The 25,918-nt window shown below is 33.9% G+C and overlaps 2 protein-coding genes across 7 annotated transcripts; one reads left to right on the top strand and one right to left on the bottom strand.

Moving 5' to 3' along the window:
* Nucleotides 1-7,833: 7,833 nt before the first annotated feature.
* On the top strand, nt 7,834-17,859 carry LOC140805737 (protein ENHANCED DOWNY MILDEW 2-like). 4 transcript variants are annotated; one of them, XM_073162020.1, is made up of 18 exons: nt 7,834-7,920; nt 8,590-9,065; nt 9,145-9,241; nt 9,658-9,711; nt 9,801-9,922; nt 11,023-11,119; nt 11,230-11,334; nt 12,047-12,294; nt 12,386-12,484; nt 12,565-12,750; nt 12,920-13,061; nt 13,136-13,237; nt 15,444-15,485; nt 15,822-15,932; nt 16,574-16,645; nt 16,724-16,842; nt 16,936-16,999; nt 17,095-17,859. In XM_073162020.1, exons 2-18 carry the CDS (start codon nt 8,656-8,658, stop codon nt 17,695-17,697), a joined length of 2,673 nt encoding a protein of 890 aa, XP_073018121.1. In that variant the 5' UTR covers nt 7,834-7,920; nt 8,590-8,655; the 3' UTR covers nt 17,698-17,859. The 4 variants fall into 4 exon arrangements, with proteins under 4 accessions (XP_073018121.1, XP_073018123.1, XP_073018124.1 ...); XM_073162022.1 differs by having other exon boundaries at nt 7,867-8,026; nt 8,650-9,065; XM_073162023.1 differs by having other exon boundaries at nt 7,867-8,026; nt 13,136-13,222.
* A 4,341-nt stretch (nt 17,860-22,200) lies between these two features.
* Nucleotides 22,201-25,060, bottom strand: LOC140804729 (uncharacterized). 3 transcript variants are annotated; one of them, XM_073160831.1, is made up of 8 exons: nt 24,279-24,492; nt 24,083-24,204; nt 23,917-24,004; nt 23,395-23,834; nt 22,999-23,290; nt 22,604-22,672; nt 22,360-22,428; nt 22,207-22,260 (listed from the first exon to the last, which is right to left on the bottom strand). In XM_073160831.1, the coding sequence occupies exons 4-8, from the start codon at nt 23,512-23,514 to the stop codon at nt 22,208-22,210; spliced, it is 603 nt and encodes a 200-aa protein (XP_073016932.1). In that variant the 5' UTR covers nt 23,515-23,834; nt 23,917-24,004; nt 24,083-24,204; nt 24,279-24,492; the 3' UTR covers nt 22,207. The 3 variants fall into 3 exon arrangements, 2 of the variants coding, with proteins under 2 accessions (XP_073016933.1, XP_073016932.1); XM_073160832.1 differs by lacking the exon at nt 22,360-22,428 and having other exon boundaries at nt 22,201-22,260; nt 24,279-24,490; XR_012112195.1 differs by lacking the exons at nt 22,207-22,260; nt 22,360-22,428; nt 22,604-22,672 and adding an exon at nt 22,691-22,916 and having other exon boundaries at nt 24,279-25,060.
* Nucleotides 25,061-25,918: the final 858 nt, after the last annotated feature.

Below are 25,918 nucleotides of genomic sequence, written 5' to 3'. Positions count from 1 at the left end.
CGTTCACAGCTTTTTTGTAAGTGCTAGGCTCATTATTTATCGATGTAACAATGACAGACAATGCTCGGCAGATATATCAGCATATCCATACTTGACAGGTGGTCTGATCTCCCTTCTCTTTCTGTCTCCTGTTAGCCGATATTGACTCAAACTCGGTTGGTCCTCAGAATGTGAAATTTCATATGCTTATGCATGTTCAAGGTTTCATTTCTCGTCTTTGTTCCACATCATATTCAGATCCCTCACCTTCAGTGTGATGATCATTTTGTTGCTCCTTATTGTATATTATTGTTGTAGGATCTGTTTTTAGCATATCTTGCTCATTAGACACCAAATCTCTGATTATGATCACTTTTGACTTGTTTTCATCCTTAAGCCAACATTTATAACCCTTTGCACCTTCTGGATAACCTAAGAACACACATTTCTTTGATCTAGGCTCCATTTTTCTTTCATTAACATGGATATAGGCTGGACAACCAAAGATTCTCAAATGTGTATAGCCAACATGTCTTCCTGTCCAAACCTATTCTAGTGGCTTGAATTTTAATGTTGTGGATGGCGACCTGTTTATGATGTGGATAGCAGTTGCAACAGCCTGGCCTCCCCATAGAAATGTTTCCCATGGTTTGCAAAGTTCAACATATATCTAACCTTGTCTAGGATGGTTCGATTCATCCTTTCAGCAACACCATTCTGTTGGGGAGTGTGCCTCACTGTTTTATGTCTTGCTATTCCATAATTTTTACGAATTTGAGAAAACTCCTCACTCAAATACTCTAGGCCATTATCGGTTCTGAGCCTTTTAATCCTTTTCCTTGTTTTATTTTCAATTAGGCACTTCCGCTGTTTAAATGTTTTCCATGCATCACTCTTGTGTTTTAACCTATACACCCATACCTTCCTCTTGAGTAATCGTCCACAAAGGTGATGAAATAACTCGCCCCACCCAAAGTTTTTACTGAGGTAGAGCCCCATATATCAGAGTGAATAAATCAACTATGCCTTTGGTATTATGGTTCCCAGTGTTGAACCTTACACGAGTTTGTTTCCCAAGAACACAATGTTCACAAAAATCCATTTCATGAAAATAATACCAAAAACGACTTGTCTTTTTAATTCATCAATGCCCCTTTGGCTGATGTGTCCTAGTCTCAAATGCCACATCCTAGTCATGTCGTTTTTTGTCTCAGAAAGCAAGTTGTTCATGAGTTGTAGAGTGTTGGAACATTTCATATTCGCAATCTTGATTTTGATGTTAACAAAACTTGTTTATTTGTTTCTAACGAGTTTACTTAAGTGCGCAGAAACTGAAACTGATCAACTTCGAACTGATCAGTTACCAAGCTTAAACTGAAGCTATCGAGACGCAAACTGAAAGTGCCAACTGATTGATCGAATTGAACCAGTACAACTGAAGTATCAAGAGCAGTTCAACTGATTGTTCAGTTAACAGGTGGTTCAGCAGAAGACCTTCAGAAGCCCATCCAACTGATGAAGAGTCCAACTGACCAGTTCAACTGAATCAGTGAAATCAATTCAGCTGACGAGCCAACTGATTTCACCTCACCTGTTCAAGACCAGTTCAACTGACCAGTCAGAGCATTAGTTAGGAATCGATCAGTTTGCAGAAACGACAAGCTTATCCAGCTGCGCACAAAGGTACAAAAGGTATTCTACGATCAAGGTACAATAAGAGACGTTGCATCAGAGCTTAAAGCCAAAAGTTCCGGAATGGATTTCGAGGAACAGATTCAAAATGCAACAGTCACGATAATTGAGTCTCACAGTACGTTCAGCCAAACGCCTATAAATAGAAGTCGAAGCTCAGTGAAGACGATGATGAGAACTGACAAGTGAAAAGAAGAAGGGCACGCATATTGCATATAAGCTTGCAAAAGAGAAGCAATCAGCCCAGAAGGAACACTTCAACGTGTTATCAGCTTAGATTAGAAGCATATTTCCCTCAGTGTGCGAGAACACATTTCAGGTATTTTTCAGAGATCAGTTCTCACAGTGGTAAGTCCTAAGCTGGGAGGGTTATTACACTTGCTGTAATTAATCAAATACTTCTAGTGGATCCTACCCGAGGTGGTAGAAGGGGTGACGTAGGATCAGTTGAAAGTCTCCGAACATCCATAAACATATCTTGTGCACTCTAACTGTTAACCCCTAGCTTTAAACTAACTTGATCAGTTTGAGTGTCTATCAGTTCAGTTCTCACCATAACTGAACTGATACATGCGAGCACTGATCCCTCTTATCTTCAGTTAATTAGTTACACTAGATTAAAAACTTTAACCGATCAGTTTTCTTAACGTTGGATTACTTCGAGTATTTTTTGCTTGATTTAAATTCAAACTCAATCTAATTTATCGGTATAAACATTCTTAGAATACGAACTATTGCAGATCATCAAGTTTTTAGAGGATTTTCTCGATCCAACATAGAGTGTTACCTTGTAGGATGTACAAGCCGTTGATTTTTATGCCCATCATTATCACTAGTGCACTTGATGTTATCTTTAGGATTCTACCTTCGGCCTTGTATGAGTAGCCTTTTGCATATAGGTTTCCAAGTGATATCAAGTTCTCTTTAAGGCCAGGAACATATCTAACTTCTGATAGTGTTTTGCAAGATCCATCCTTCATTCAAAGCTTTCTGGAGCCAATTCCAGTGACCTTACATTCGGCATTATTTCCAATGATCACTCTCTCTCCCCATCACATTCCTTGAAAGTTTCGAACCACTATCTGTTTGGGGTCATATGAAACGTGCATCCCGAGTCCAAGATCCAATCACTTTCCACTCGATCACTTGTAACGGCCAACACATCTGAGTTTTCATAGCCATCAGAGACCATGGCTTCATCTGCAGAATCTGTCTCTTTTGTCTTCCACTTCCTTTTCCTTTCAGAACATTCTCTTTTGAAATGTCCTTCTTTATGACAGATAAAACATTTCAACCGAGTCCGGGACTTTGATCTGCTTCTTCCCTTTCTTCTACTGTTATTGTGATCCCTTTTTTCGAGTCTACCTCTTGTCATCGATGCTTCTCCATCTCCTTACTCTTTTATTGCTTTTCCATTCATTTATTTGGCCTTAAGAGCAGTCTGTACTTCATCCAAAGACAAACTTTCACGGGCATATTTCGTTGTATCAACAAAGATCGAGTAAGCATTGGGTAATGAATTCAGAACCTATATTGATTTGTCTTCATCTTCTATTTTTATATCAAGATTTTCCAAGAAGATAACTATCTTGTTGAATTCATCTAGGTTATCCTCAATTGACATATCCTCCATCATTTTAAACCCGAACAATTTTCCTTTGAGATGGATTCGATGGAAAAGAGTATTTGTTGTGTATAATGTTCGAGCTTGAGCCATACCCCTGCAGCCATAGATTCTTTATCCACATCACAAAGAACACGATCACCAAGATGCAGAATAATTGAGGTATACATTTATTCCAACATATCCACCCTTTATTCGGAGCTCAAGTTTGATGGTAATTTATCTTCTCCCTCAAGATCTTTAGCAACTTTCGTTTGTACCAAGATTGCTCTCAATCTCTTTCTCCAGATTGAGAAATCCGACTTTCCATAAAATCTTTCAATATCTACCTTGGTCACCCCCATTCGGGACATCTTCGTCGAGCCCTAAGCCCGGAGCTCTAATACCAGTTTGTTGTGTACGAATCACAGTAAATGTCGACCAAGATGAGTCCAAGAACTCAAACAAGCACAACAAAGAAGAATTAAGAACCTTGCTGGATGAAATCAGAAACACGAGATTTATAGTGGTTCGGCCAATAGCTTACATCCACTTTGGAACTAGGACCAATCGATCTTGTTATTACTCTCAAAAATAAGTTTACTGGGAGATGCTTCGGTCAAGAAATGAAAACAAATTCAAGATGCAAGCTGGACGAAAGTGAAAGCGCATCGCATATATTTACACAAGCCCCACATATATTTATGTGAAATTGACTAACTACATCTTAACCACTAATCTTCAACTTGGCCAACTAATCTTCCTATCAATCTCTATTTTGACCCGAGTTGACCATGTGCTTGCCTTTGAGAACATTGATATAATACATTGGTCAACAGTCAACAATATTCTTCAGGAATGTTAATATATCTAAAATCAATAGTTTTCATAAATATTAATAATTTTTTTAAAATCTTAAATCAACATTCTTCATGAATATAGATATATCTCATGTCGATATGAATCTTATGAATTATGCTACTTATGGAGCATATACACTAAACGTAATATTTATTATTATAATATGCGCTATTTGAGAGAACAACATAAATATATAAATACACATATATATATAATTCACACTAAATCCATATTATTCAAGAATATTTATGATCAATATTTTTTAAGAATATTCAAGATCTATATTTTCCAAAATATTGACAGATATTATATACTAGACTATATTAATATTCTTAATAAATACTAGTAAAAGATGTACATGCATTACATGTGTTATTATTATTTTAAATTTGATCAAATAATACTAAACAATTAAAACAAAATTATTTTCAATTTAGAAGAGTTTTTCGATTTAAAAAGGAATTTTTGTTTAGATTTTTTATATGTAAAATATAGAGTGACTTGATGATGTTTTTGATAGGGTAAGAAGGATAATTATGGAATTAAATATTTTGGTGTCTTCTAAGATAGTTACTTTAGTATCTCACACTTAATAATATAATATAGATAGTATAGATAATTAAAGATCAAATATTCTTCATGAATAAAAACATATCTTCATATTTTATATGATATATTTGACATTATTCAGGAAGAAAGATAGATCTGTATAGATTATAAATTATAAGATATATATTATTCAGGAATATTGATATAAATTATATATTTGATATTCTATCAATATGCTTAGGATTAATGAAATATCTTCTATTTTAGAATGATATTTTTTAGGAATAAATAAAAATCTTATTGGTATGATTGATTTGGGGGATAATTGTTGAGCTACAATAGCTCGATTTTTGAAAAATTGAACACCAATGAATTAAATCGAGTTTAGTTTTAAAAAATCGAGTTATTGTATCTCAACAATTATCCCCCAAATCGATCATATCAAGTGGTATCAGAGCGGTATCTTGTCTTTAATAATCTCACATGCGCAAACTGATATCATGTCGCCATTCAACAAAATTCTCATGTTCTCCAGAGAAGAGTTCGACAATTAGAAGATCATAATGCATGCTCATTTAGTTTCTCAGGACGATGACATGGGGTATGTCATAACTGACGGACCCATAAAGATTATGAAAGCCAATACAACTGTTGCTCTTACTGACATAACACCACATCGTATAGAAAAGCCACGTGATGAGTGGACTTCAAAAGATAAAAGAAAGACTAACTTGGATAATGTTGCCAAGGACATCTTGTACAAGACACTGAATAAAAATACATTCAACAAAATTAAAATGTTTAAATCAGCTGATGAAATTTTGGAGAAGCTAATTCAGTTGTGTGAATGAAATGAGTAGACCAAGGAAAATAAACTTTCAATTGCTATTCAGAAGTTCGACAATATCATTTCTAATGTTTTAAAAAAATGCACTGTTGAATCATTTTATGTGTTCTTAAAATATTGAAATATTACATATCAAGTTTTGATAAAATGTTTCAACCAAAATGTTTTTACTCATTGAACTTGCATATCTTTTAAATAATTTACAAAATGTTTAATCGGTTTTTATGAAAGATTATTTGAGTGTCTTCCTCTTGGTTTGAAAATCAAACTTGATTTAATTTAGCGGTGTTCAATTTTTCAAGACCTGAGCTATTGTAGCTCAACAATTATCTCTCAAATCGATCCTATCACTTATGTCGTAGAGCAATATTCATCAAGAATATTGACAGATCTTATTTCAAAAATCAATGTTCTTCAAGAATATTGACAAATTTTTTATCTTACATCAGTATTTATCAAGAATGTTGATGGATCTTATATATGATTTCCATATTCATCATGAATATCCATGGATATTGTATCCGATCAATATTCTTCAAGAAATTGATAATATTACATATTACATTTGATATGTCGATCTTAGATCTTTAAATCTAGGTCTAATATTTTTCAGGAATATAACCATCTTTAGATCATAAATCATATATTTGGCTAGATGTCTAATTTTCAAATCAATATTCATATTCTTCAAGAATATTGGTAGATCGATATTTGATACTGTTAAATATCAATGTAAAATTGTGTGATATTGCTTCGGGAACATCAACAAAATATCAAAAGATTATGCCATGTCAAGAATATGAATTGATATAACATTAAAAATATTTTGTAACGAGTTAACTTTTCAAGAGAACATCTCAAAAAATAATTATTCGTGTTGATAACGTGTTATAAAATTAATAAAAAATGATTTAAAAAAGAGATAAAAACGAGTTCCAAGAATCACTCGGAACTATTACATGATACAAATTTCAGAATACAAACGCCTATAATATCTAACATGGAAGAGCTGGGAGTAGCGGATTTGATGAGTTCAGACCCTCAACAATGGGATATTGGATTATTACATGAATTGTTTAATCACAAAGATGTCAAAGCAATATTGCAAATTCCGTTGCAGGAGACAAACTGTCCAGATTCTTGGGTATGGCATTATAGCAAGACTGGGAAATATACTGTTAAGTCGAGATATTGGGTTGGCTTGGAGACTAGCTCTTTGAGTGAGAAAAATGTAGTGGCAGGAGAATGGGGGAAGATTTGGAATTTACAAGTCCCACATAAAGTAAAACACTTTTTTATGGAGGGCAACCAGAAACTGTCTCCCGGTTCAAGCCATTCTTCAACGTAAAGGTATTCAAGTTCCTCTTACATGCGTTCAGTGTGGGGGTGATATTGAGAATACCTGGCATATATATCTTACCTGTCGAGTTGCCCAAAGCTGTTGGAGTGAAACCCAATTTGTGTCAAGTATAAACTCCTGCTCATCTCAAGTTGAAAGCTTTGTAGAATTCATATTTATGATGCCGAACTCGCTAACTACAAAAGAAATGGGCAAGGTTGTTATGATTTTATGGAGCTTATGGAGACAACAGAATGAAAAACTGTAGAATAATCAACAGAACAAACCTACAAAATGGTACATTTTGCACTACAAAATTTATATGATTGGTTACAAGCAAAGGAAAAAAAGAAAGTATTGCATCCCAACTCCAACAATGTCGATACCAGCTGCAAGAGATGTCATAAACCTCCTGCTTCCTTCCTAAAGTGCAATACAGATGCTGTATTGTTCACCTCGAGCAACAGGTTTGGACTTAGTGGTGTGATGCATGACGAAAATGGAGAGTTTATAGCATGCCGAATGCAACACAATGCAGGAAACCCTGCTGTCAAGGAATGCGAAGCTCTTGCGCTACTCCAAGCTATTACCTAGATCAAGGAAATGGAGCTTGCAAATGTGATTTTTGAGCTTGACGCGAAAAATGTTGTCGATGCCATAAAAAACCCGACAAATGATGCTACAAAATTTGAATTTATTGTGCGCCAATGCAAATCTCTTTTAAATCAAGGAATATGCTAGTCATGCTACTTATTTTGAGATTCCGCGTTGTTTGATTGAACATTTGAACGACGATTGTAGTTCTTTACATGCTTAATGAAATTTTCTTAAAAAAAATTCACTCGGAACTATTACATGGTATAATAGTAGAATATAAATATGTAAATAAAAAAATTGATATTTATTCATCTATATTTACGGTAATTGTTATAACAATTATTGATTATTGTAAAAATTTTATAATAAAAATTGATGATCGAATTTATCGGACCAAAATAAAGTGAACTTCGCGAACCGAACTCAGCAATTCCCGTGGAAGAATCCTGCAAGGTTAGTCAACCTTCTATTTAAACACAGCCAAATTGTGAAGAACCTAGGATCCTTAATTGCCTAATGTCCTGGAGATTTTTGGTGATCGTTTACTCTTAATCATACGGTAATAATTCGATATTCTAAACGCTGTTATGTGTTTAGATTTATTATTCGTCAAACCGGGTGTAGGATTGTGACTTTCCAGTGATTATGCCTGTGAATTGCGTGAAAATTCGACGAAGATGGTTCTGTTTTATCTTGTAATTGTAATTTTGAAGGGACCTTTACATTCTACCAGACGTTGGTTAAAGAAATTTGAGTGGGTTTTTTTTAATAATAATCTCTAGTTTCTTTTCTTTTTCTTATTTTGGTTCGAAAGGAGAAATTAAAGAAGATATAGGTTGAAAAATGATGAACGGATACGTGACATTAGTAATCTGTTTTCTTCCTTCTTGGTTTCGTTTTTGTTCTGCTTTTTGTTTTTATGTTTCTTTTTGGTCCTTTGGGGAGGGGGTGTTTGAAAGAACTGGAAAAGATTCATTCTTGTAGCACCTGACTAAGAAATATTCGGGACAATTTACAAATAATTCAATATCTGAAGTTACTGTCATTGCAAAATTGTCTAGACAATTATTAATCACTTTGGGCTGCGCAGAATTAATTGTCGTTTTTTGTTGTTTTGTGTAGTGTTATCTTGGAATAACACCGGGGTTGTCTAAAAAATTGATTTGTTTGGGGCATTTGAAGAAGTAGATGGCACCTCCAGATGAAGAGGATAAAACAGTGCCATGCAGTGTGTCAGACTATGAATTTGTTGCTGACGAGGATTCTCCCATTTCATTTGCCAAGTTACCACTCTGCTGGAATAAAGCTGAGAGTCCCAGCAGAAACCAAAAGAAATTTTTTTTACGTGGGACCACTGATCGTCGAATTCGAAACATCTATAAGCAGGTTATAGCTTGGAGATTTGATATTTCATTTGAGAAACCTAAGATCTCTGTGTTTTCTAAAGAAGGTTACTGGATCGAGCTTTTGAAACCTAGGAATTCCTTTGCGAAGTACATCAGGAAAATCTTGATCACTGTGCATAGCCTGCACTTTATGAAATGGAATCCAAAAAGATCTTGGAGGGCATTGTGGGATCATTTATCAAACGTGCTCAGGTTTAACATTGAAGTTGCTCTATGTTTGATATTTCTCTACCTTTCAACTCATTTTTCACTTTTTTTCATTCGATTTTAGCATGTCCACGTATCAGCCTTCCGTGGATGATCTGGTAGACCACTTCTCTTTGATTACAGAAACTGTGAAGAGGGACGAAACATTGGCAAAATGCGAGGTTTGTTCTCTGGTTAGACTTTTAACATAGAAAGAAAATATTCAGTGATCCAAGCTGTTGCGGTATCACTAAGGCTTGTGTTATCATTTATTGTCCCCCTTTTTTTCAACAATTTGTGAAAAGTTAATAGTGGCATGGAGTTGAGAGTAAGTTCGTGGTCATCTTGAAGGTTTTGAGGTTCAAGTTACTCCCTTAATCTCCTCAATATCTTGGACTTGATATGAGGATTTTTCCATCACACGCACACGCACACGCACTCTTAGATACACGAGGCATGAAACTGGGAATCAAAATTGTTTTTTCGCTATCTTTTTGGTTCTGGAAGATTGCTCTGAAGATGTTCAGAATTGTTTGTTTGTTGATAAACTGACTTTCCATTTCTGTTCTAATCCGTTGTAATTGTTTTAATCAAACAGCATTTAATTGCATTTCTCAAGGAGAAGCCCCGGAAGATCAAACCTTCTATCAAGGTTGTACTTTTGCTTATCACCACGTCTCTTTTCCGGTCGCAACTTGATTTACAAAAATCATTGACTGCTAGAAATTTTTTGCTTTCCAGCATTCCTGCATTACTCCAAAGCGTGCTTCTGCGGGTAAAGATGGGATTGGTAAAAATGATGACGATGAGTCGGGGGAAGATGATGTTTGTTCAATTTGTGATAATGGTGGAAGACTGCTCGTGTATGTTACTCTCTCCTTCAGTCTGACATTATCGTGCTATAGACATTGATTTACACTTCTCTCAGTGTCTGTATCTTGTGACCTACGTTATCTACGTTGCCATAAATGAAGGAGGTAACTGAATAGTTTGTTTGGGAAACAGGTTTATGGGAAAGAGGAAAATATGTGATGGGATTAAATATAAAAATAACATGGCAATACTCTATAATTTATAAAAAAGGTGACCAGATAGTTTTCGATTCTCTTTCTTCCCCACCGCAATTCAGAAACAAGTTATATTAATTTTAAAGGTCAAACTGAAAGAAAGACTTTCTGGGTGGGGCCTGTAATTTACAGGAAGAATACAACTTTCCCCTTTTATGAGAAATGGTTTCATGCAAATTGCAAGGAGATGATAGCATGTGACGCATTATTTCCGTGGAGCCAAGAGGAATTCTTGGGTTGGGGGGACTTCCTGGACATGTGCATGTATTGGCGTAATTTAATTTTTGTTATATAGCAATATATTTTGTTTTCACAAACAGTAACATTTTTGTCATGTACTACTGTGGCCATAGTTTGCACTTTTAATATTACATGCACGCATTCTGTACTGGTTTTACAACGATTTGATTTTATTGATTATTTGAATGCATTCTATTATCTTGTTAGTTTTTGAGATGATAAAGTGTACAAACCATCAGCGAATTTTTTATCCTTCTGCAAGTGTTAAAATTTCTGCTAACCTTAGAGATCGAATTGTGTAGTTTTTTATGAAATCATGTGCATGCACCCTTTTCTCTAGTTGTTTCTTCAGTAATAAAAATTATGATGAAATGCATGCATAATCATATTGCCAACTGTTGTTTCTCTAGCAAGAGAGTTTTTTTTATCGAAAGTGTTTCTGGTTCTGCAAATTCATTTCATCCTTTTCTTATTATAACATGAAATAAAGATGAAATCACTCCTATATTGCATTTTAATCGTCTTATATTCGTTAAATTTTACTTTCCATGACCTTTGTACCATCACCATGTTTTACTTTTTTTTTCTTTCTAAATCCAGCTATTTTATCTTGTTTTAATCTTTTTTGTTATTTTTTCTCTCTTTTTTTTAATCAGTTGTGAAGGGAAGTGCCTTAGGTCATTCCATCCAACTGTGGAAGATGGTGCTGATTCTTCATGTCCATCTCTAGGTTACACTGAGGCAGAATATGAAGTACGATTTCTTCTGCTTGTGTTGTTTCCCTCCTCCTTCCTCTCCTTCTCTAAGTTTTTATTTACCTTTCGTTCTTGGGTGTGACTGAAAGCTCTGCATTTTCTATTCAGGCAATTGAAAAGGTTGAATTTTATTGTAAAAATTGCGAGATTAAGCAACATCAATGCTTCGGCTGTGGGAATTTGGGATCTTCTGATGAGTTATCTGGAGCTGAGGTTTGTGTGTTCCTTTTATACTGATAGAGCTTCAGGTTTTCACAAGACGCATCTTGTTATTGGTCATTGTCATGTGAAATGAACTTTTTTAGCATATGCACAGAGCAAATTATGATTTTTGGACTCGGCTTGTAGTTGGACTATGACGAAGCTTAATGAACACCTTTTGGTTAACTGTACCTGTCCAACACAGTTAAATCTATCTTACTTCAGTGACTCGTGTAGCTAGAAACTGACTTACTTCGTGGCTTTCTCACTTCTATTTCGTATCCGTTGGAAGTTACACCATGGAAGTTTTATATCTGCCCCACTCCTTTTGAAGTAAGTCTTGGACTCTTCATCAAATCTTACGAATGTCGCACCCTTCAATCCTTAACATTGCATGTGGATGAAAAGATTTGCATCTAAAGAAAAGATCTGAGCATGATTTGACTGGAGTCCAGTGTCAGGGAATTAATAATCCATTATAATTATCTGCACAAAAGCTCAAAATGGCGTGTAGAGAATGGGAAATTCGTATTACTCAATAATATCAAAACTCAATAACTCAATAATATCAAAAATAATGCAATCAATTTAGAATGACTTGAATTTCTCTGTTTTCTCCTACTATCCAAACACACCCTAAGTTTTTTTATACCTTAGTTTGTCACATATGTTGCCATAGATTGGCATCTGTAAATAAGTTAGATGTTTCACTGTACATTTACAGGTCTTTCGTTGTGTCAACGGAGCTTGTGGTTACTTTTACCATCCACATTGTGTTGCAAAACTTCTTCATCCTGGAGATGAGGCTGCCGCAGAAGAGCACCGGAAAAAGATAGCTGGGGGCAAACAGTTTGCATGCCCTCGACACATATGTCACAGGTGCAAGGAATTAGAAGTAAGTGCAGTTCGTGATTTGCTGTTTGCCATTTGTCGTCGATGCCCTCGCTCATACCACATAAAATGTTTGCCAAGGTGCTCCTTATCCTCTCAGCAAATTCATGGAGATTACTTTTTTATCTTGTAATCATGGTTTGATTGCTCAAGTTTCTTATGCATCAACTAGAAAGATTGCATTTGAAGAGGATGTGGATGTGAGCAAAGGTATTGTGCAAAGGGCTTGGGAGGGGCTTATTCCTAATAATCGAATACTAATTTACTGTTTGTGAGTACCCTAAGCCTTAGCTTGAGTTAATGTTCTTTAATATAAAGATTTTTTATTCCGACATTTTGTCTCCCCATCAGAAAACATGATATAGACTTAAAAACATTGACACCGGTCAGAAACCACATAAAATTCCCAGTGTCTGAACCAGTGGAGTCTTCGAGGGGGCAAATTGTTGATGAGGAATTGGAGAATTCTCGAAATGTTGAGCTCATTGTGAAGATGGCAGACAATTCATTGAATCTCGATCCTGATAAAAAGAAAAGGTGCTGCGCTTTTTCTTACCTGTGGTTACCCCTCTCTCTCAAACCATCTCATTCCCATATTTCCGTTAGTTTTGTATTCAGATACATAAGCACCCATGGTTTTACAATTAAACCACCTCATGCTCGTGCGCAATATCATAAATAGTGTTCTTTTTCCCTCATAATGCAGAATATTGACTGTGATGAAAAATGCCTCATCCTCAGTAACGCTTGAAAAATTAATAGAAAATCAAATAGCACCATCAGCACTTGCACAAGCTTCACCATTTGATGTGGACTTCACCTCGGGGAAGGAGGAGTGTTCTGTTGAGGTATGCGCATAAGTCCTTTGGGTAGCCTCTGTCTTTTCCAATTTATTTAAAGTTGAATACTCGTGTCTCGGAAGGCTTTACATGCTGCGCTGCAAAAATTGGAGGGAGGAGGCAGTGGTGATGATGCCAAAGCTTTTTGTGGGACTGATATTCTGTTTCAGGTGATGAACTGGAAGGTGATTTGTTTTATGGTTTTAGCTTGTTGCTTTGGTCTTTCTTTTCATGTTTTCTTTATGTTCTTGTTTGCACCTGGTGGATTTATGTCAAGTTAATGAATCAAACCACTCTTGTGCTATCACTCCTGGGCCCCAATTCCTTCAGGACTTTCTGAAAATGAGCCATGTTTGATTGACCTTATGAATACATACTGTTTGGAGAATTAGAATCTCATTCAAGGAAGTTGTAGTGTATTTGGGTGGTATGTAAAATAGGAGAAGCTGTACTCAGGGAAAAATGAAAAGAGGGTGCGAACGTTTATTTCAAGGGAAGTTCCAGTTTCTGAGGAATTAAAACTTGTATTTGTTGCTTAAGTGAGGTGTAAATGTGGAGCTGCTGTGCATTTAAGACACTCATTAGATTCTTTGATGAAGATTAAGATAGCATGAGGTAGCATGGGGTTTGGGGGGTGCTACACACATTTGGATTCACCAGAGCCTACTGATGAGAGTATCTTGCCAAGATGTGAAATACTTAATCAACCAGATTACGGAGAAAAAAATATTTGAGCGTATGTCAATGTGCTAGTAATAAACATATATATTCATGGGAATTTGGTCTTATTACTTCATTCTCGGAGAGCATGTGAATCCTATAACTGAGGAAATTTGGGTAAATTTTTTTTGGCTAGTTTGCAAATGGATGTTCCTTTTCAACCTTACCTGAACTTGAAAGAAAAAATTCTTATGCTTTTGTGTAGGTTTATTCAATTTAGCTTGTAGGGAAAGGTTGGTAAAAATTGTGGCTAGTAAATATCAGTGAGATTGTGTGCAACAGAGAATAAATATTTGCGTATGCAAACAGAAATGTTACTATGATTCGAGACCTGTTGAGATGGACTTTACTTAGGACAGAAAATATGGTTTCTTGTGTTAATATTGTTTTTATGAATAATTAATAGTATCCTGAATGTAAACAAGTTACCATGTCTCCAACAAAAAACCCTCGCCCACCACAATTCCAATTTACTATGACTGGAGTCAATGTTACAATAGAAAGTAAGTTGCTGGCAACATAACATGCAGTTAAGAGATCTAACCAAGAGATTCTATGATGGTCGTGAGGAAAAAATTGTGGTCTAATATTGCTGACCTATTAGTTACCGGACTTGAGTCATTCAACTGTTTGGTTGCTTAAGCTTTATAGCCAATAGATACATGTTCTGTCATTGGTCGCATGCTTCCAAAAGATCGAAGAAGGCAAACAATTTATGAAATCAAGCAATGACTTGGATGGCTAAATATCATCGGCGTTAATTGTCTCAGCCAAAATTTTCTGGCACACGTTTATATAAGTGGCACATCTAATTCTTGGAACACTGAATTCTGTACGTTAGGGGTGTAAATGAACCGAACTGAGGCGAATATGCTGAAAGCTGTAATTATTGAAGTCGACTTGAAATAGATATATTCAAGCTCAAAAAATTTAAATTTTTTGATTCGAGTTTGGTTTGAATCAAAGCTCGGATTCAAGTACGGCTCGAAAAATTCGAACATATTCGCAATCTATTACTATTGCTCGAAAATAAATACTCGAAAGGCTAGAAATCTATTTATTTAATATATACTTATGTTATATTAATATTAATAAAATATAATGGCTCGCAAACTATCGAATAATATAAATTAGACTCGAGTTCAGTTAAAAAAAAATTTGAACATGTTCGAGTTCGATAAATTCGAATACAAATCAAATATTTTTCGAGTCGGCTCGAAAAGTTCGCTAACCGACTTGCTTCATTTAAACCCCTAACTTTAGGCCTCATGTTTTACTGATTTAGCTACTCTCTTTCTGCAGAACAAGATGAAAATATATCTTTCTTCATTTCTAGATAGGAATGAAATACACATCCTTTGGTCACCAATTCACCAAAATGGAAAAATTGAAAGAAGTCAGTCTATCATACTTAGCCTTTTTCGAGAAGATAAATTTGTGTGATAGGAATAGTTTTTATTGGCCAGCTAGAATTCTTTCTTCTTTCAGATACTTCTCATGAACTTGTTTTAATTAAAATTAAAATCCACCCACAACTTAATCAACATGACGGATAGGTTAATGCTGTGCTTTTGTTAGATGATGTTTTAATGTATTTTTATTCCACAATATTTGTGATCATCCTATTTATGTTTCTTTACTACATGTTGACGGTTTGAGCTTATCCTGCAGATAGTTGATAAGCTTCATTGGTATGTTCAAGACGGTGACATGGTAAATGCCTAAATCATTTTTTATTCCATGTACCATTAGGTGGATTTATTTTTGTTTCCTTGTTCTCTTTCTTCCACTATCCTTTCCTCATGTTATTTCTTTCTTCTTCTTTTTCTCGGGTTGCCTTAGCATGGGTTAAACCTTCAGCCACAGGTTGGATAAGAGTTTTGAGTATTTCGGAACCCTGACATATTTTATGTGAAAAGGTTGCTTTATTATATATTTTTGTATTCCACTGCCATTACAACAATTTAGACGGAGATGTGATTATGTACCTACCACCTAGTGTCTCAATCGTTGTAGTTGATAGATGAATTGTTTTATTCCTGTGATCAGGTTGTAAACTTTTGTTGCGGGTCAAGCGATTTCAGCTGTTTTATGAAGAAGAAGCTGAATGAAGTGGGAAAGAGCTGCTCATATAAAAACTATGACATTCTACAAGCTAAGGTCAGTACCTCTATACCCATTTTTATTGTATTTTAAATCGACTGTAGAATAGAAGTTTAGTCATAGAAACATTTTCTGGAATGTTTTTTTTGGTTAATAAGACCCAGAATATGCCTATATGGCGTGTTTAGATATGATTTATTTAATACAGTTTTGGCTAGAGTCGAAACTTTTTGTCAGAAATATTGTTTCCTTATCTTCAGGACCAAAACTTGCTATCAATAGTTTCTTTTTCCTCTTGAACGACATTCGAGCTTACTAACAAAATCACCTTGCCCCAAAGGCACTTCGATTAACTATAGTAATACATCCATTATCTACATCTCGTGTCAACGGCCACAAAAGTACCTAGATCTGATATCATTCTTCTTCTTGTTTTTTTAACCATGATGGTTTCAATATCCCAAAGATCACTTTCTTCACAGGCTGCGCGTGTAGCCCAGTGAATTGATTTCATAATGCATTTACCATAAGATTTCTTGCACAATCTATTCCTCGTAGTCTAGGAATCTAGTCATGGCAATGAATTTTTTGCAGGTGTAGTTGATAATGCTTGTTTTATAAATGATATTGAAATTTACTTTCAGGATACAAGTAAAAGATATTGAGATATGTTTCTGTTTATCTCCCTGGTTTTACAGAATGATTTCAACTTTGAAAGAAAGGATTGGATGGAAGTAAGACCGGATGAATTACTAGAAGGGTCACGGTTGGTAAGAACTTCTCTTTCTGCGTCAACCAATTTCATGTCTTAATCGAATTATTTACTCCTGATTCTGTTGTTTCAATAGATCATGGGGTTGCATCCACCTTTTGGAACTGGTGGAGAACTTGATGATAAATTCATTAATAAAGCTCTCGAGTTTATGCCCAAACTTCTGATCCTTATTGCTCCTCGGGGGAAGCAGCGGTACGTTTTAAAATTTGGACCATTCGATTAAAAAACCAAACAATGAACCAAGTACGAACCAAAGACCACTTTTGTTTTCTTTCCTTCTTTTAGGTTAGATAATGAGGACTTTCCGTACGATTTGATTTGGGAGGATGATAAAATGTTTATTGGCAATGTAAGTGCTTATTTTCTTTGTTTTGAAGTTCCATTGCACCCAACTAAAGAATTCATCTCTGGCGATCCATGATGTGCTTTACCTTCATGTTTCAGTCATTTTATATACCTGAACCTGGCGATATAAATGGAGAACAACTTGAAGATTTGAATGTGAATGCACCAATACTTCATCTTTGGAGTAGTCCGGATTGGACCCAAAAACACAAAGCTATTGCTAGAATGCACGGTCACTCGTCAGAAACTCGGACAGACCTAGATCCTAAGGAAAAGCAAGACTTGGCACATATTGAAACCCTGGAACAGGAGACAATGTTGACTACGGAGGAAAGTTGCACCAGTTACAGCAGCGGCAGTGGCGGGGAGAAGAACCAAGCCTTGGCCTGTGAGAATGGTCTACCGGGGGAGAATCCAAATATGTTTAGTGGAGTGAAAAGGAAAAGGCCACCAAGTGATATGGTCTCGGACGAGGATCGTTCAAATTCCGCTAGCAATCGTTCTATATCTGACCCCTCTTCACCAAACAAGTCACCAAATGGGAAAATCGTGAAGAGCAGTGATAGTATCCAGTCAAAAGCATCCTTAACAAATGGTTCTAAAGAACCAAAGCCTCAAATTCGAGTCCGTCCATTAGGCTTTGCTTCAGGCCCTTGTCTCCCCTTCTCTCCACAGAATTCTGCTGGCTGGCTAGAAGAATAGATTTGCATGATTTGTCAGGCTTTGAGTAGTTTTTGTGTTTATTTGGACATTTAGAATATATTTTTATCTTCTTTTAGTACATCCATTAAGAAATATTGAATATCGTAAACAAAATTTGTAGTATGACTTCACTTCAGAGATATTCATCCATAGATTCTTTTTAGAATTTTAGATTTAAGATTTTTGACTAATTTATATTTGATTTCATAATGATTTTGAATGGAAAATGAATGATTTTATCATGCAATAGTAACACAATCATGATAAATGTAATATTTTTTATTCATTAGACTCATTTTTATTAAAATTAGTGTATTAGAAACCTAATAAAAAATAATGTAATTGTCAGAGTATAAGTAAAAACACTATATGTTTTTTAAAGTTAAAATATTATATCAAAATGGTACAATTAAAAAAGTAGGTCTCTTATGAGACGGTCACACGAATTTTTATCCGTGAGATGTGTCAATCCTACCGATATTCACAATAAAAAGTAATACTCTTAGCATAAAAAGTAATATTTTTTTCATGGATGACCCAAATAAGATATATATCTCACAAAATATGACATGTGAGACCGTCACACAAGTTTTCTCACACAAGTTTTTGTTCAATTAAAAATTGAGCAAATCTCCTCGGGCTTTTTCACCGTTTACAACAAATTTCTTAAAATCTTAATAAAATAACGTAAAAAAAATATTTAACAAACTAAGTTGTCACGCCTCTCGAAGAGGCGTGACTTTCATTTTTTTTTTTAAAAAGGAAGTCACACCTCTTCAAGAGGCGTGACTTGCCTTTAATTTTTTTTATATAAAGCAAGTCACGCCATCTCATATGGCGTGACTTGCTTAATAATATTTTTTTTTAAGTAAATCACGTCTATCGAACTGACATGATTTTTTTTTTAATTTAAATATTTGCTGGACCCTGGTGGCAGAGGATGGTGGTGGAAGTCTGTCATCTGAAACAACAACGATCCAATTCAGTCACTAATGCATGTTTCTTTCTTTTTTTTTTTGACAAAGAAGACGTTAAAAAAATTTATGATTAAAAATCATGTATTAAAATGATTTTATGTATCCCTGACGAAGACTAACATGGCGTGTTTTTTATACGAAAATTGCTATGTATCGTTTGCTTTCATTTCAAATGCAGTATTCTTGTGCTTGATTTAAATGTATCGTTATTGGTCATTCCTTGTGGATTTTCGTTCGATGTTCGATTAAGGCATTGTATTTCAGCACATGAGGTTTGTATGCTTTAAATGAAGTTTTTCATTCGACGTTTGATTAAAACCGTTAATTTATTTATTTGTGATTATATATTTGCAGATAAAATTTTGATTTGGACTTCTATTTGAGGTAAACATTGATATAAATTAATTTACTTGAGTATTCGAGTATAAATTATGAATTTATCATAATCTTACGTTTCGAGTTTATGATTAAAATGCTTAATTATGTTTCTTTGTATTATCAGTTATTCTTATTATTTTATATTATGCAAATGATAATAACAATACTTTTTCTTCAATGTTTTATATTGATAGTATTTAAAAAAAATTAGTATAACGATTAATTTATTTTACACAAATAATATAAATGTTTTTATTATAAATACGGTTAATAATGTTTTTAATTACTTACATGTAAATAAATATTACAATTAATTTTATTTCTTATTATTTTAATTGACATGAGTAGGATCAAAATTTTTTATTATAAAAATTATTATTTATAATATTGACTTATAAGGTACAACTAAGAAATAGATTTTTTGTATTTTAGAATAATAATCAACTTTTTTTAGAAAATAATAATAATACTTTTATTTATAATTATTATTGATGTTGTTGTTTTATAAAGGTAGCGTATAAAAAATTAAGTAGTAAAGTTATTTTATTTTACACAAGTAATATAAAATTTATTGATATAAATATTATATTTTTGTTCTTAACGTATTAAACATAAAATCAGTTGTATAATTAATTAATTTAATTATTATTTTATTCCACGTGCGTATTTGTGAAAACTTATTATTATAAAAATATTATATTATTATTATTAACTTGTAAGATATAAATAAGAAATACGATTTTTTATTTTAGAATAAAAATAACACTTACAATTGTAATTATGATGTTTTTTGTTTTATTTAGGTATGTTATAAAAAAAAATATTACAGTTGATTGAGTAAAATATTAACTTAATTCGTATTTAGTAGGACCTATCATCATTATTAAAAAAATATACATATAAATGATTTTACTATTATTTTTTTCCCTATTTAGTATGAAATTTATTATCATAATTATTTTTATTATTACTTACTTACTAAATAAAAAATATTATTATTATTGATAGTAGTAGTTTAGTAAAACAAATTTAGCATTATCATCATTATTATTATAATTAATCTTAATAAAAATGAAAGCATGTATAAATTAATTTTATAGTGTATTAATTTGTTATATTTCACATTTTGTTATTCAATTGAAATTTTAAAAAATTTATTATCACCATTTTATTTTGTGTGACCTATGGAATTTTTTTATTGGAATGGACAGTGTGCCGGTGCTTTTATTCGTATGTAGTAATGTTATTATAGGACATCACACCGTAAAATATAGTATCACTGCATTGAAGGTAACACGAATACCAAGATCTATTAATTTGCATGAGTTGAAAGAAATAGTATACCATCTGACAAATATTGAAAGTTCAAAATATAATTTAAAATTGTCAACAAAATATTCCTACATGGATAAGTCACATTGCGTAGAAGTGCATCTTGACATCAATGATGACAACAATTTACAGTTTATGCTGGATTCTATTAATGAAATGCGGTGTATTGAATTGTATATCGAAAAGGATTTGATTGAGCATAATGTAGATTTTGAGGTTTCTGAATCATACATTCTATGTATAACTGAAGGGTTCAATTCAATGTGATTTCATGATGAAGCTGGTACTTCCGCTTGCTGTTTTTTTCGAACCAATAGATGAAAATCGATTTAATTCGCATGATTGGACTGGGGGATGGGATCGGTATATTACTGACACCGTAGAAGAAAATGTTAGTTGGCCGATTTTCGCACCAGGATGGATTCTGGTGCAAGAGGATGGTACTCAGTTGACACAAATCATGTAGGTTTGGATTGTTCACTGAGTGAACATCGTACTGGATCGGGTTATGGACTGACACCTGTCGTACATGATGAACAAAGATCACTTGAGTTGTCATTAGATGTTCACCTTCACACCACTGAAATATTTACTGAACCTGATACAACTACAAGTTAAATAGATGAAGATGAGCATGAAGACGAAAATGCCACATTTGCTGATATTGGTCCATCTCATACCGACACCAGTGATCATATGCATGCATATCCTTTTGAAGGCATTTCAAATCTTGAACACCGACCCGATGCATTACCATTTTCTGTCCTGTCTGTCGGTCAATCTTTATATGACATACCTCAATTCTTTAGTACAATATATGATGAACAACGCCCTGATTCTGTTGGAATTCCGTCTGCATCGAATTTGATTTATTACAACGCAGATAGAGGAGAACTTTGCACGAACATGCTTTTTAAAGATAAAAAGCATTTGATAGCAGCAGTTAAGGACTTTTCAGTTAGAATTGCTCGACGTGAGTATCAAGTTGTAGAGAGTACAAAGACTTTGTGGAAAGTTAGTTGTAAAAATAAACATTCAAATATCAACTGTAGGTGGGGTCTTCGTGCATCGTTAAAATCAAAATTGGGGTATTTCAAGATCATGAAATATGGTGGTCCACATACACGTATGTCTAGCCAGGTGGGGTTAGACCACCATAACTTGGACAAAAATATGATTGCAAAAACACTTGTCGGTATTGTTCGGTGTGATCCTTCATATGAGATTAAATATGTTATCCAGCTTGTGAAAGATCGATATAATTATCAAATCTCATATGGTAAGGCATGGTACAGTTTAAAACGGATGGTGAAAAATGTATATGGTACATGGGAGAGTTCAGTACGTCTTTTGCCAAGGTACATGGGTGCCCTTGTTAAGTACAATCCAGGCACTATTGTAGAGTGGAACCATTTACCGAGATACAATTCTCAATTGAAGGTGTTAAACTACGTGTTTTGGGCCTTCCGACCATGTATAGATGGGTTCGCACATTGTCGAAAAATAATTAGTGTTGATGGTACTTATTTATACACGAAGTATAAGCACAAGATGCTTATAGCTGTGGGTTTAGATGGAAACAACCAAATCTTACCCTTAGCATTTGCCATAGTTGATGAGGAAACATACGACTCCTGGAAGTGGTTTTTGGAACTTCTATGCAAACATGTGGTTCGAGAATCAACAGGTGTGTGCCTTATCTCCGATAGACATCGTGGAATCATTAATGCTGTTGAGGAGATACCCGATTTTAGACATCCACGTGTCGTACATCGTTTTTGTCTTAGACATGTATGAGCTCTAGCATACGAGGAAGGCACACTCTAGGAATGAAGTGGAGCTCGAAACACAGAATCTCCATGCGAAGTACCCTCTCCTGAAAGTTAAAAAATATGATGTCCAATAAGTACATGGAGGTAGAAATAAACATATACTTCGATAATATAAAGAATTGCGTTGATATTTAAAAATGTACCATGTGAAGTGGAAGCCCAACCAAGAGTTAGGGGCAACTGTGTAGTCGTACCATGCGAAGGATCATCCACTGAAGGTGAAATCAATATATTGTTGAATAAGAACCATGAATGTGAATTTAAACAAAGTAGTTAGATAAAAAAAACATGTACCATGTGAGCTGTGAGACCAGGATTGACGTGGAGGCAGAAATAAACATATACTTCGATAATATAAAGAAATTGCGTTGAAATTTAAAAATGTACCATGTGAAGTGGAAGCCCAACCAAGAGTTACGGGCAACTGTGTAGTCGTACCATGCGAAGGATCATCCACTGAAGGTGAAATCAATATATTGTTGAATAAGAACCATGAATGTGAATTTAAACAAAGTAGTTAGATAAAAAAAACATGTTCCATGTGAGCTGTGAGACCAGGATTGACGTGGAGGTAGAAATAAACATATACTTCGATAATATAAAGAAATTGCGTTGAAATTTAAAAATGTACCATGTGAAGTGGAAGCACAACCAAGAGTTAAGGGCAACTGTGTAGTCGTACCATGCGAAGGATCATCCACTGAAGGTGAAATCAATATATTGTTGAATAAGAACCATGAATGTGAATTTAAACAAAGTAGTTAGATAATAAAAACATGTACCATGTGAGCTGTGAGACCAGGATTGAGTCGTCGGAGATTGTGTACTCATGCTTTGTCGCCAGTCAGGGGTCGAGAATGATGGTTCATCGGCTACATCATCATCTCTCAGTCGTCGCCTTCTGTTTGAAGACCTAGCATGATGATGTTGTTGCTCGGGTGTTCTAAAGGACATTTCATACAGTAAATCACAGGTCTGGATAGTTTTTTTAACAATTTCAGCTAATGCTTCACGCGGTTGATCATCAACAGAGAGTCCTCCAAACAAATTCTTCAAATTTGATGTCTCATCTCTCTATTTTAAAATAAAAATAAAAAACTTATCAAACACATGCATATTAAATTGTAATAGAATAATGCAAAGTGTTGAAAATAAATTGTTTAACAAGCACTTACCACAATTATACGTCTGAAATATGCATCTCCGGGCTGATAATCGTAATCGATTTGTTGAGGCTCTATAGGAGATATGAAACGTCGAGTTATAGAATCATAACATGTTTCATAATCATATCTCATGCTATAATTTTCAACCAAATCACTCTCAACAATCAGATTATGACGATTTTACCAAGCATCCACCATCAGTCTATGATGTTTGACCCAATCGTAATTTTTGCGTCCTCGTCTCGAGCATTCATGTAATTATCTCCATCAAGTGCTGATATTGAAATGTTTTGTGACATTCCAAATTGCCGAAGAACTCGATTTGGGCGATGCATCTCCACAATGTGAAAACATATCAATGGGCACGCACTTCGCCAGAGAGTAGGATGTCTACATTCTAAGGGCAATGACAAAACATCCACAGCTTCGAGGTCGTAAACAAGCCATTTGAACTATAAATAATGAAAAAATGAATCATGTACCCAAGCGATAATATATGACATATACGAAATTTATATTTAATGAAGTAAACACCTGACAATCTCCCATCTTGTCAAGTACATCACGAATGATTCGCACAGAATGTGTAGGTGTATGTGTCCACGTGAATACATTTTTCCATCTGTATGCACATTAAATTCGTAATACTATAAAATAAGGATGACGTTATCAATTTTATATCATATGTTGTATTTATTACCTTGCTCCCTATGGTGGAATTGGAAGAATATTATCACCGTTATTTTCATTTTCAGGTCGAGCGATGAGGTTGTATCCTAAACGGTCAAGACATAGAGGAATCATTCTTGACCATGCCCAAATCTACAAAACAATTGAGTTTAATAAATATGTATAGAAAGGAGTATAAATTGAAATAAAAATTGTAATAAATATACCTGCAATATGTATAAAGGGCCTGCAATTTCTTGTTTTCCTGACCCAGAGGCGGAACACAATTCGTGATATAAATATGCAAGTACAGCACTTGCCCAACTATAACTACGAACCTTATGTATATATTGCAGAAAATGCAAGTACAACAGTTTGACCGCACAACCTTCAGAATCAGGTAACATACAACCACCGATAACCAACATTACAACACATCGGGAGTATTGTGCCACTTCTATGTCTGTACTGTTTTAATCAATTACTGTTTGTGTACAGTGTAAGTACAGAGTAGTCAACTTTAAACTATTGGATATGAAGTCTGTCTGAAGTGGCATAAAACCTAACCAATCATAAGAATAAACCTGCCATACAGTAAACTTGCAAGATATATCAGTCCCGATGATAGGATCACCATCAACATTCAGACCCCAAATTAACGCAACATCTTGTAGCGTGATTGTGGCCTCGCCAACTCGCAGGTGAAAAGTATGAGTTTCTAGGCGCCATCGTTTCACAAGAGCGGTTATCAAATGATTATCATAAACATAATCACCACATAAGAGGATGCCGTAAAAGCCCATTTCCTTTAGACATGATCGGACACGATGGTGTAGTATACCACTTTTCCACAATTCCCAAATTAAATTATCTGATCGACGCACTCTTAGGGTGTGATCCAAGTTGTTAGGCGTAATAAAATTAGATATATGTGTTTGTTGCTGATAAAGAACAGTAGGATCAACAGGTCCAGCATGTAACGACATCCTACAATCAATAATAAGAATAATATATTATTATTATTATTATTATTATTATTATTATTATTATTATTATAATAATAATATTATTATATTGTATAAACAAAACAAATACAATATCAATTATAAAAAATATAAAATAAAAATTTAACTACAAGTAAAAAATAATAATTACATTAAAATAATATTTTTACAATCTACGAGTTTTGAAAATACGAAGTTATTTTAATAATAAAAATTTAAATACAGACACATATTTAAATTTTCGAATCTTTTTTAAGAATTAATTGAATCTAACATTAGTGTATTTAATAATAACAATTGAAAAATATATTTTACTAAAATATTTAAGAATTTATTTATTATTATTAATTTCTCAAAAAAAAAAATACAAAAGTCACGGTTTTTTAAGAACACAAATACAAATACAAAACATATTATATTAACAATTAGTTTTATCCTAAAATATGATTATAAAAATATTATAAAAATTAACAATAATCAACAAAATAAACATATAACATTATCGTGGTTCATAATTATCAAATAGCGTATTTTTTAAAAAATATTTATTTAAGTTAAAAAAATTATAATCAAACATATATCAATAATTAAAAATAATTAAAAAAATCATATCACTCTAACACACGAATTATAATTAAATTTTTTTAAAAATTAAAAAAAATCCAAACAAGCATATGTCAATAATTAATAAAATTACAACTCATTTTTTTTTTTTTACTGTAATATGGTTCTTCAATAACATCACAAATTATTTTTTTTAAAAAAGTAATCAACTCACGTGTGCTTCCAAAACAGATAAAGCATATGACTTTACAGCTTTTCACTACCATTCAATTATCAATAAATAAATTTGCAGTCTTTGA

The sequence above is a fragment of the Primulina eburnea genome, chromosome 11, assembly GCF_022965805.1.
Source record: "Primulina eburnea isolate SZY01 chromosome 11, ASM2296580v1, whole genome shotgun sequence".
NCBI lineage: Eukaryota > Viridiplantae > Streptophyta > Magnoliopsida > Lamiales > Gesneriaceae > Primulina > Primulina eburnea.
The sequence above is the reverse complement of the archived record's forward strand: the minus strand, read 5'-3'. Positions and strand labels throughout refer to the sequence as shown.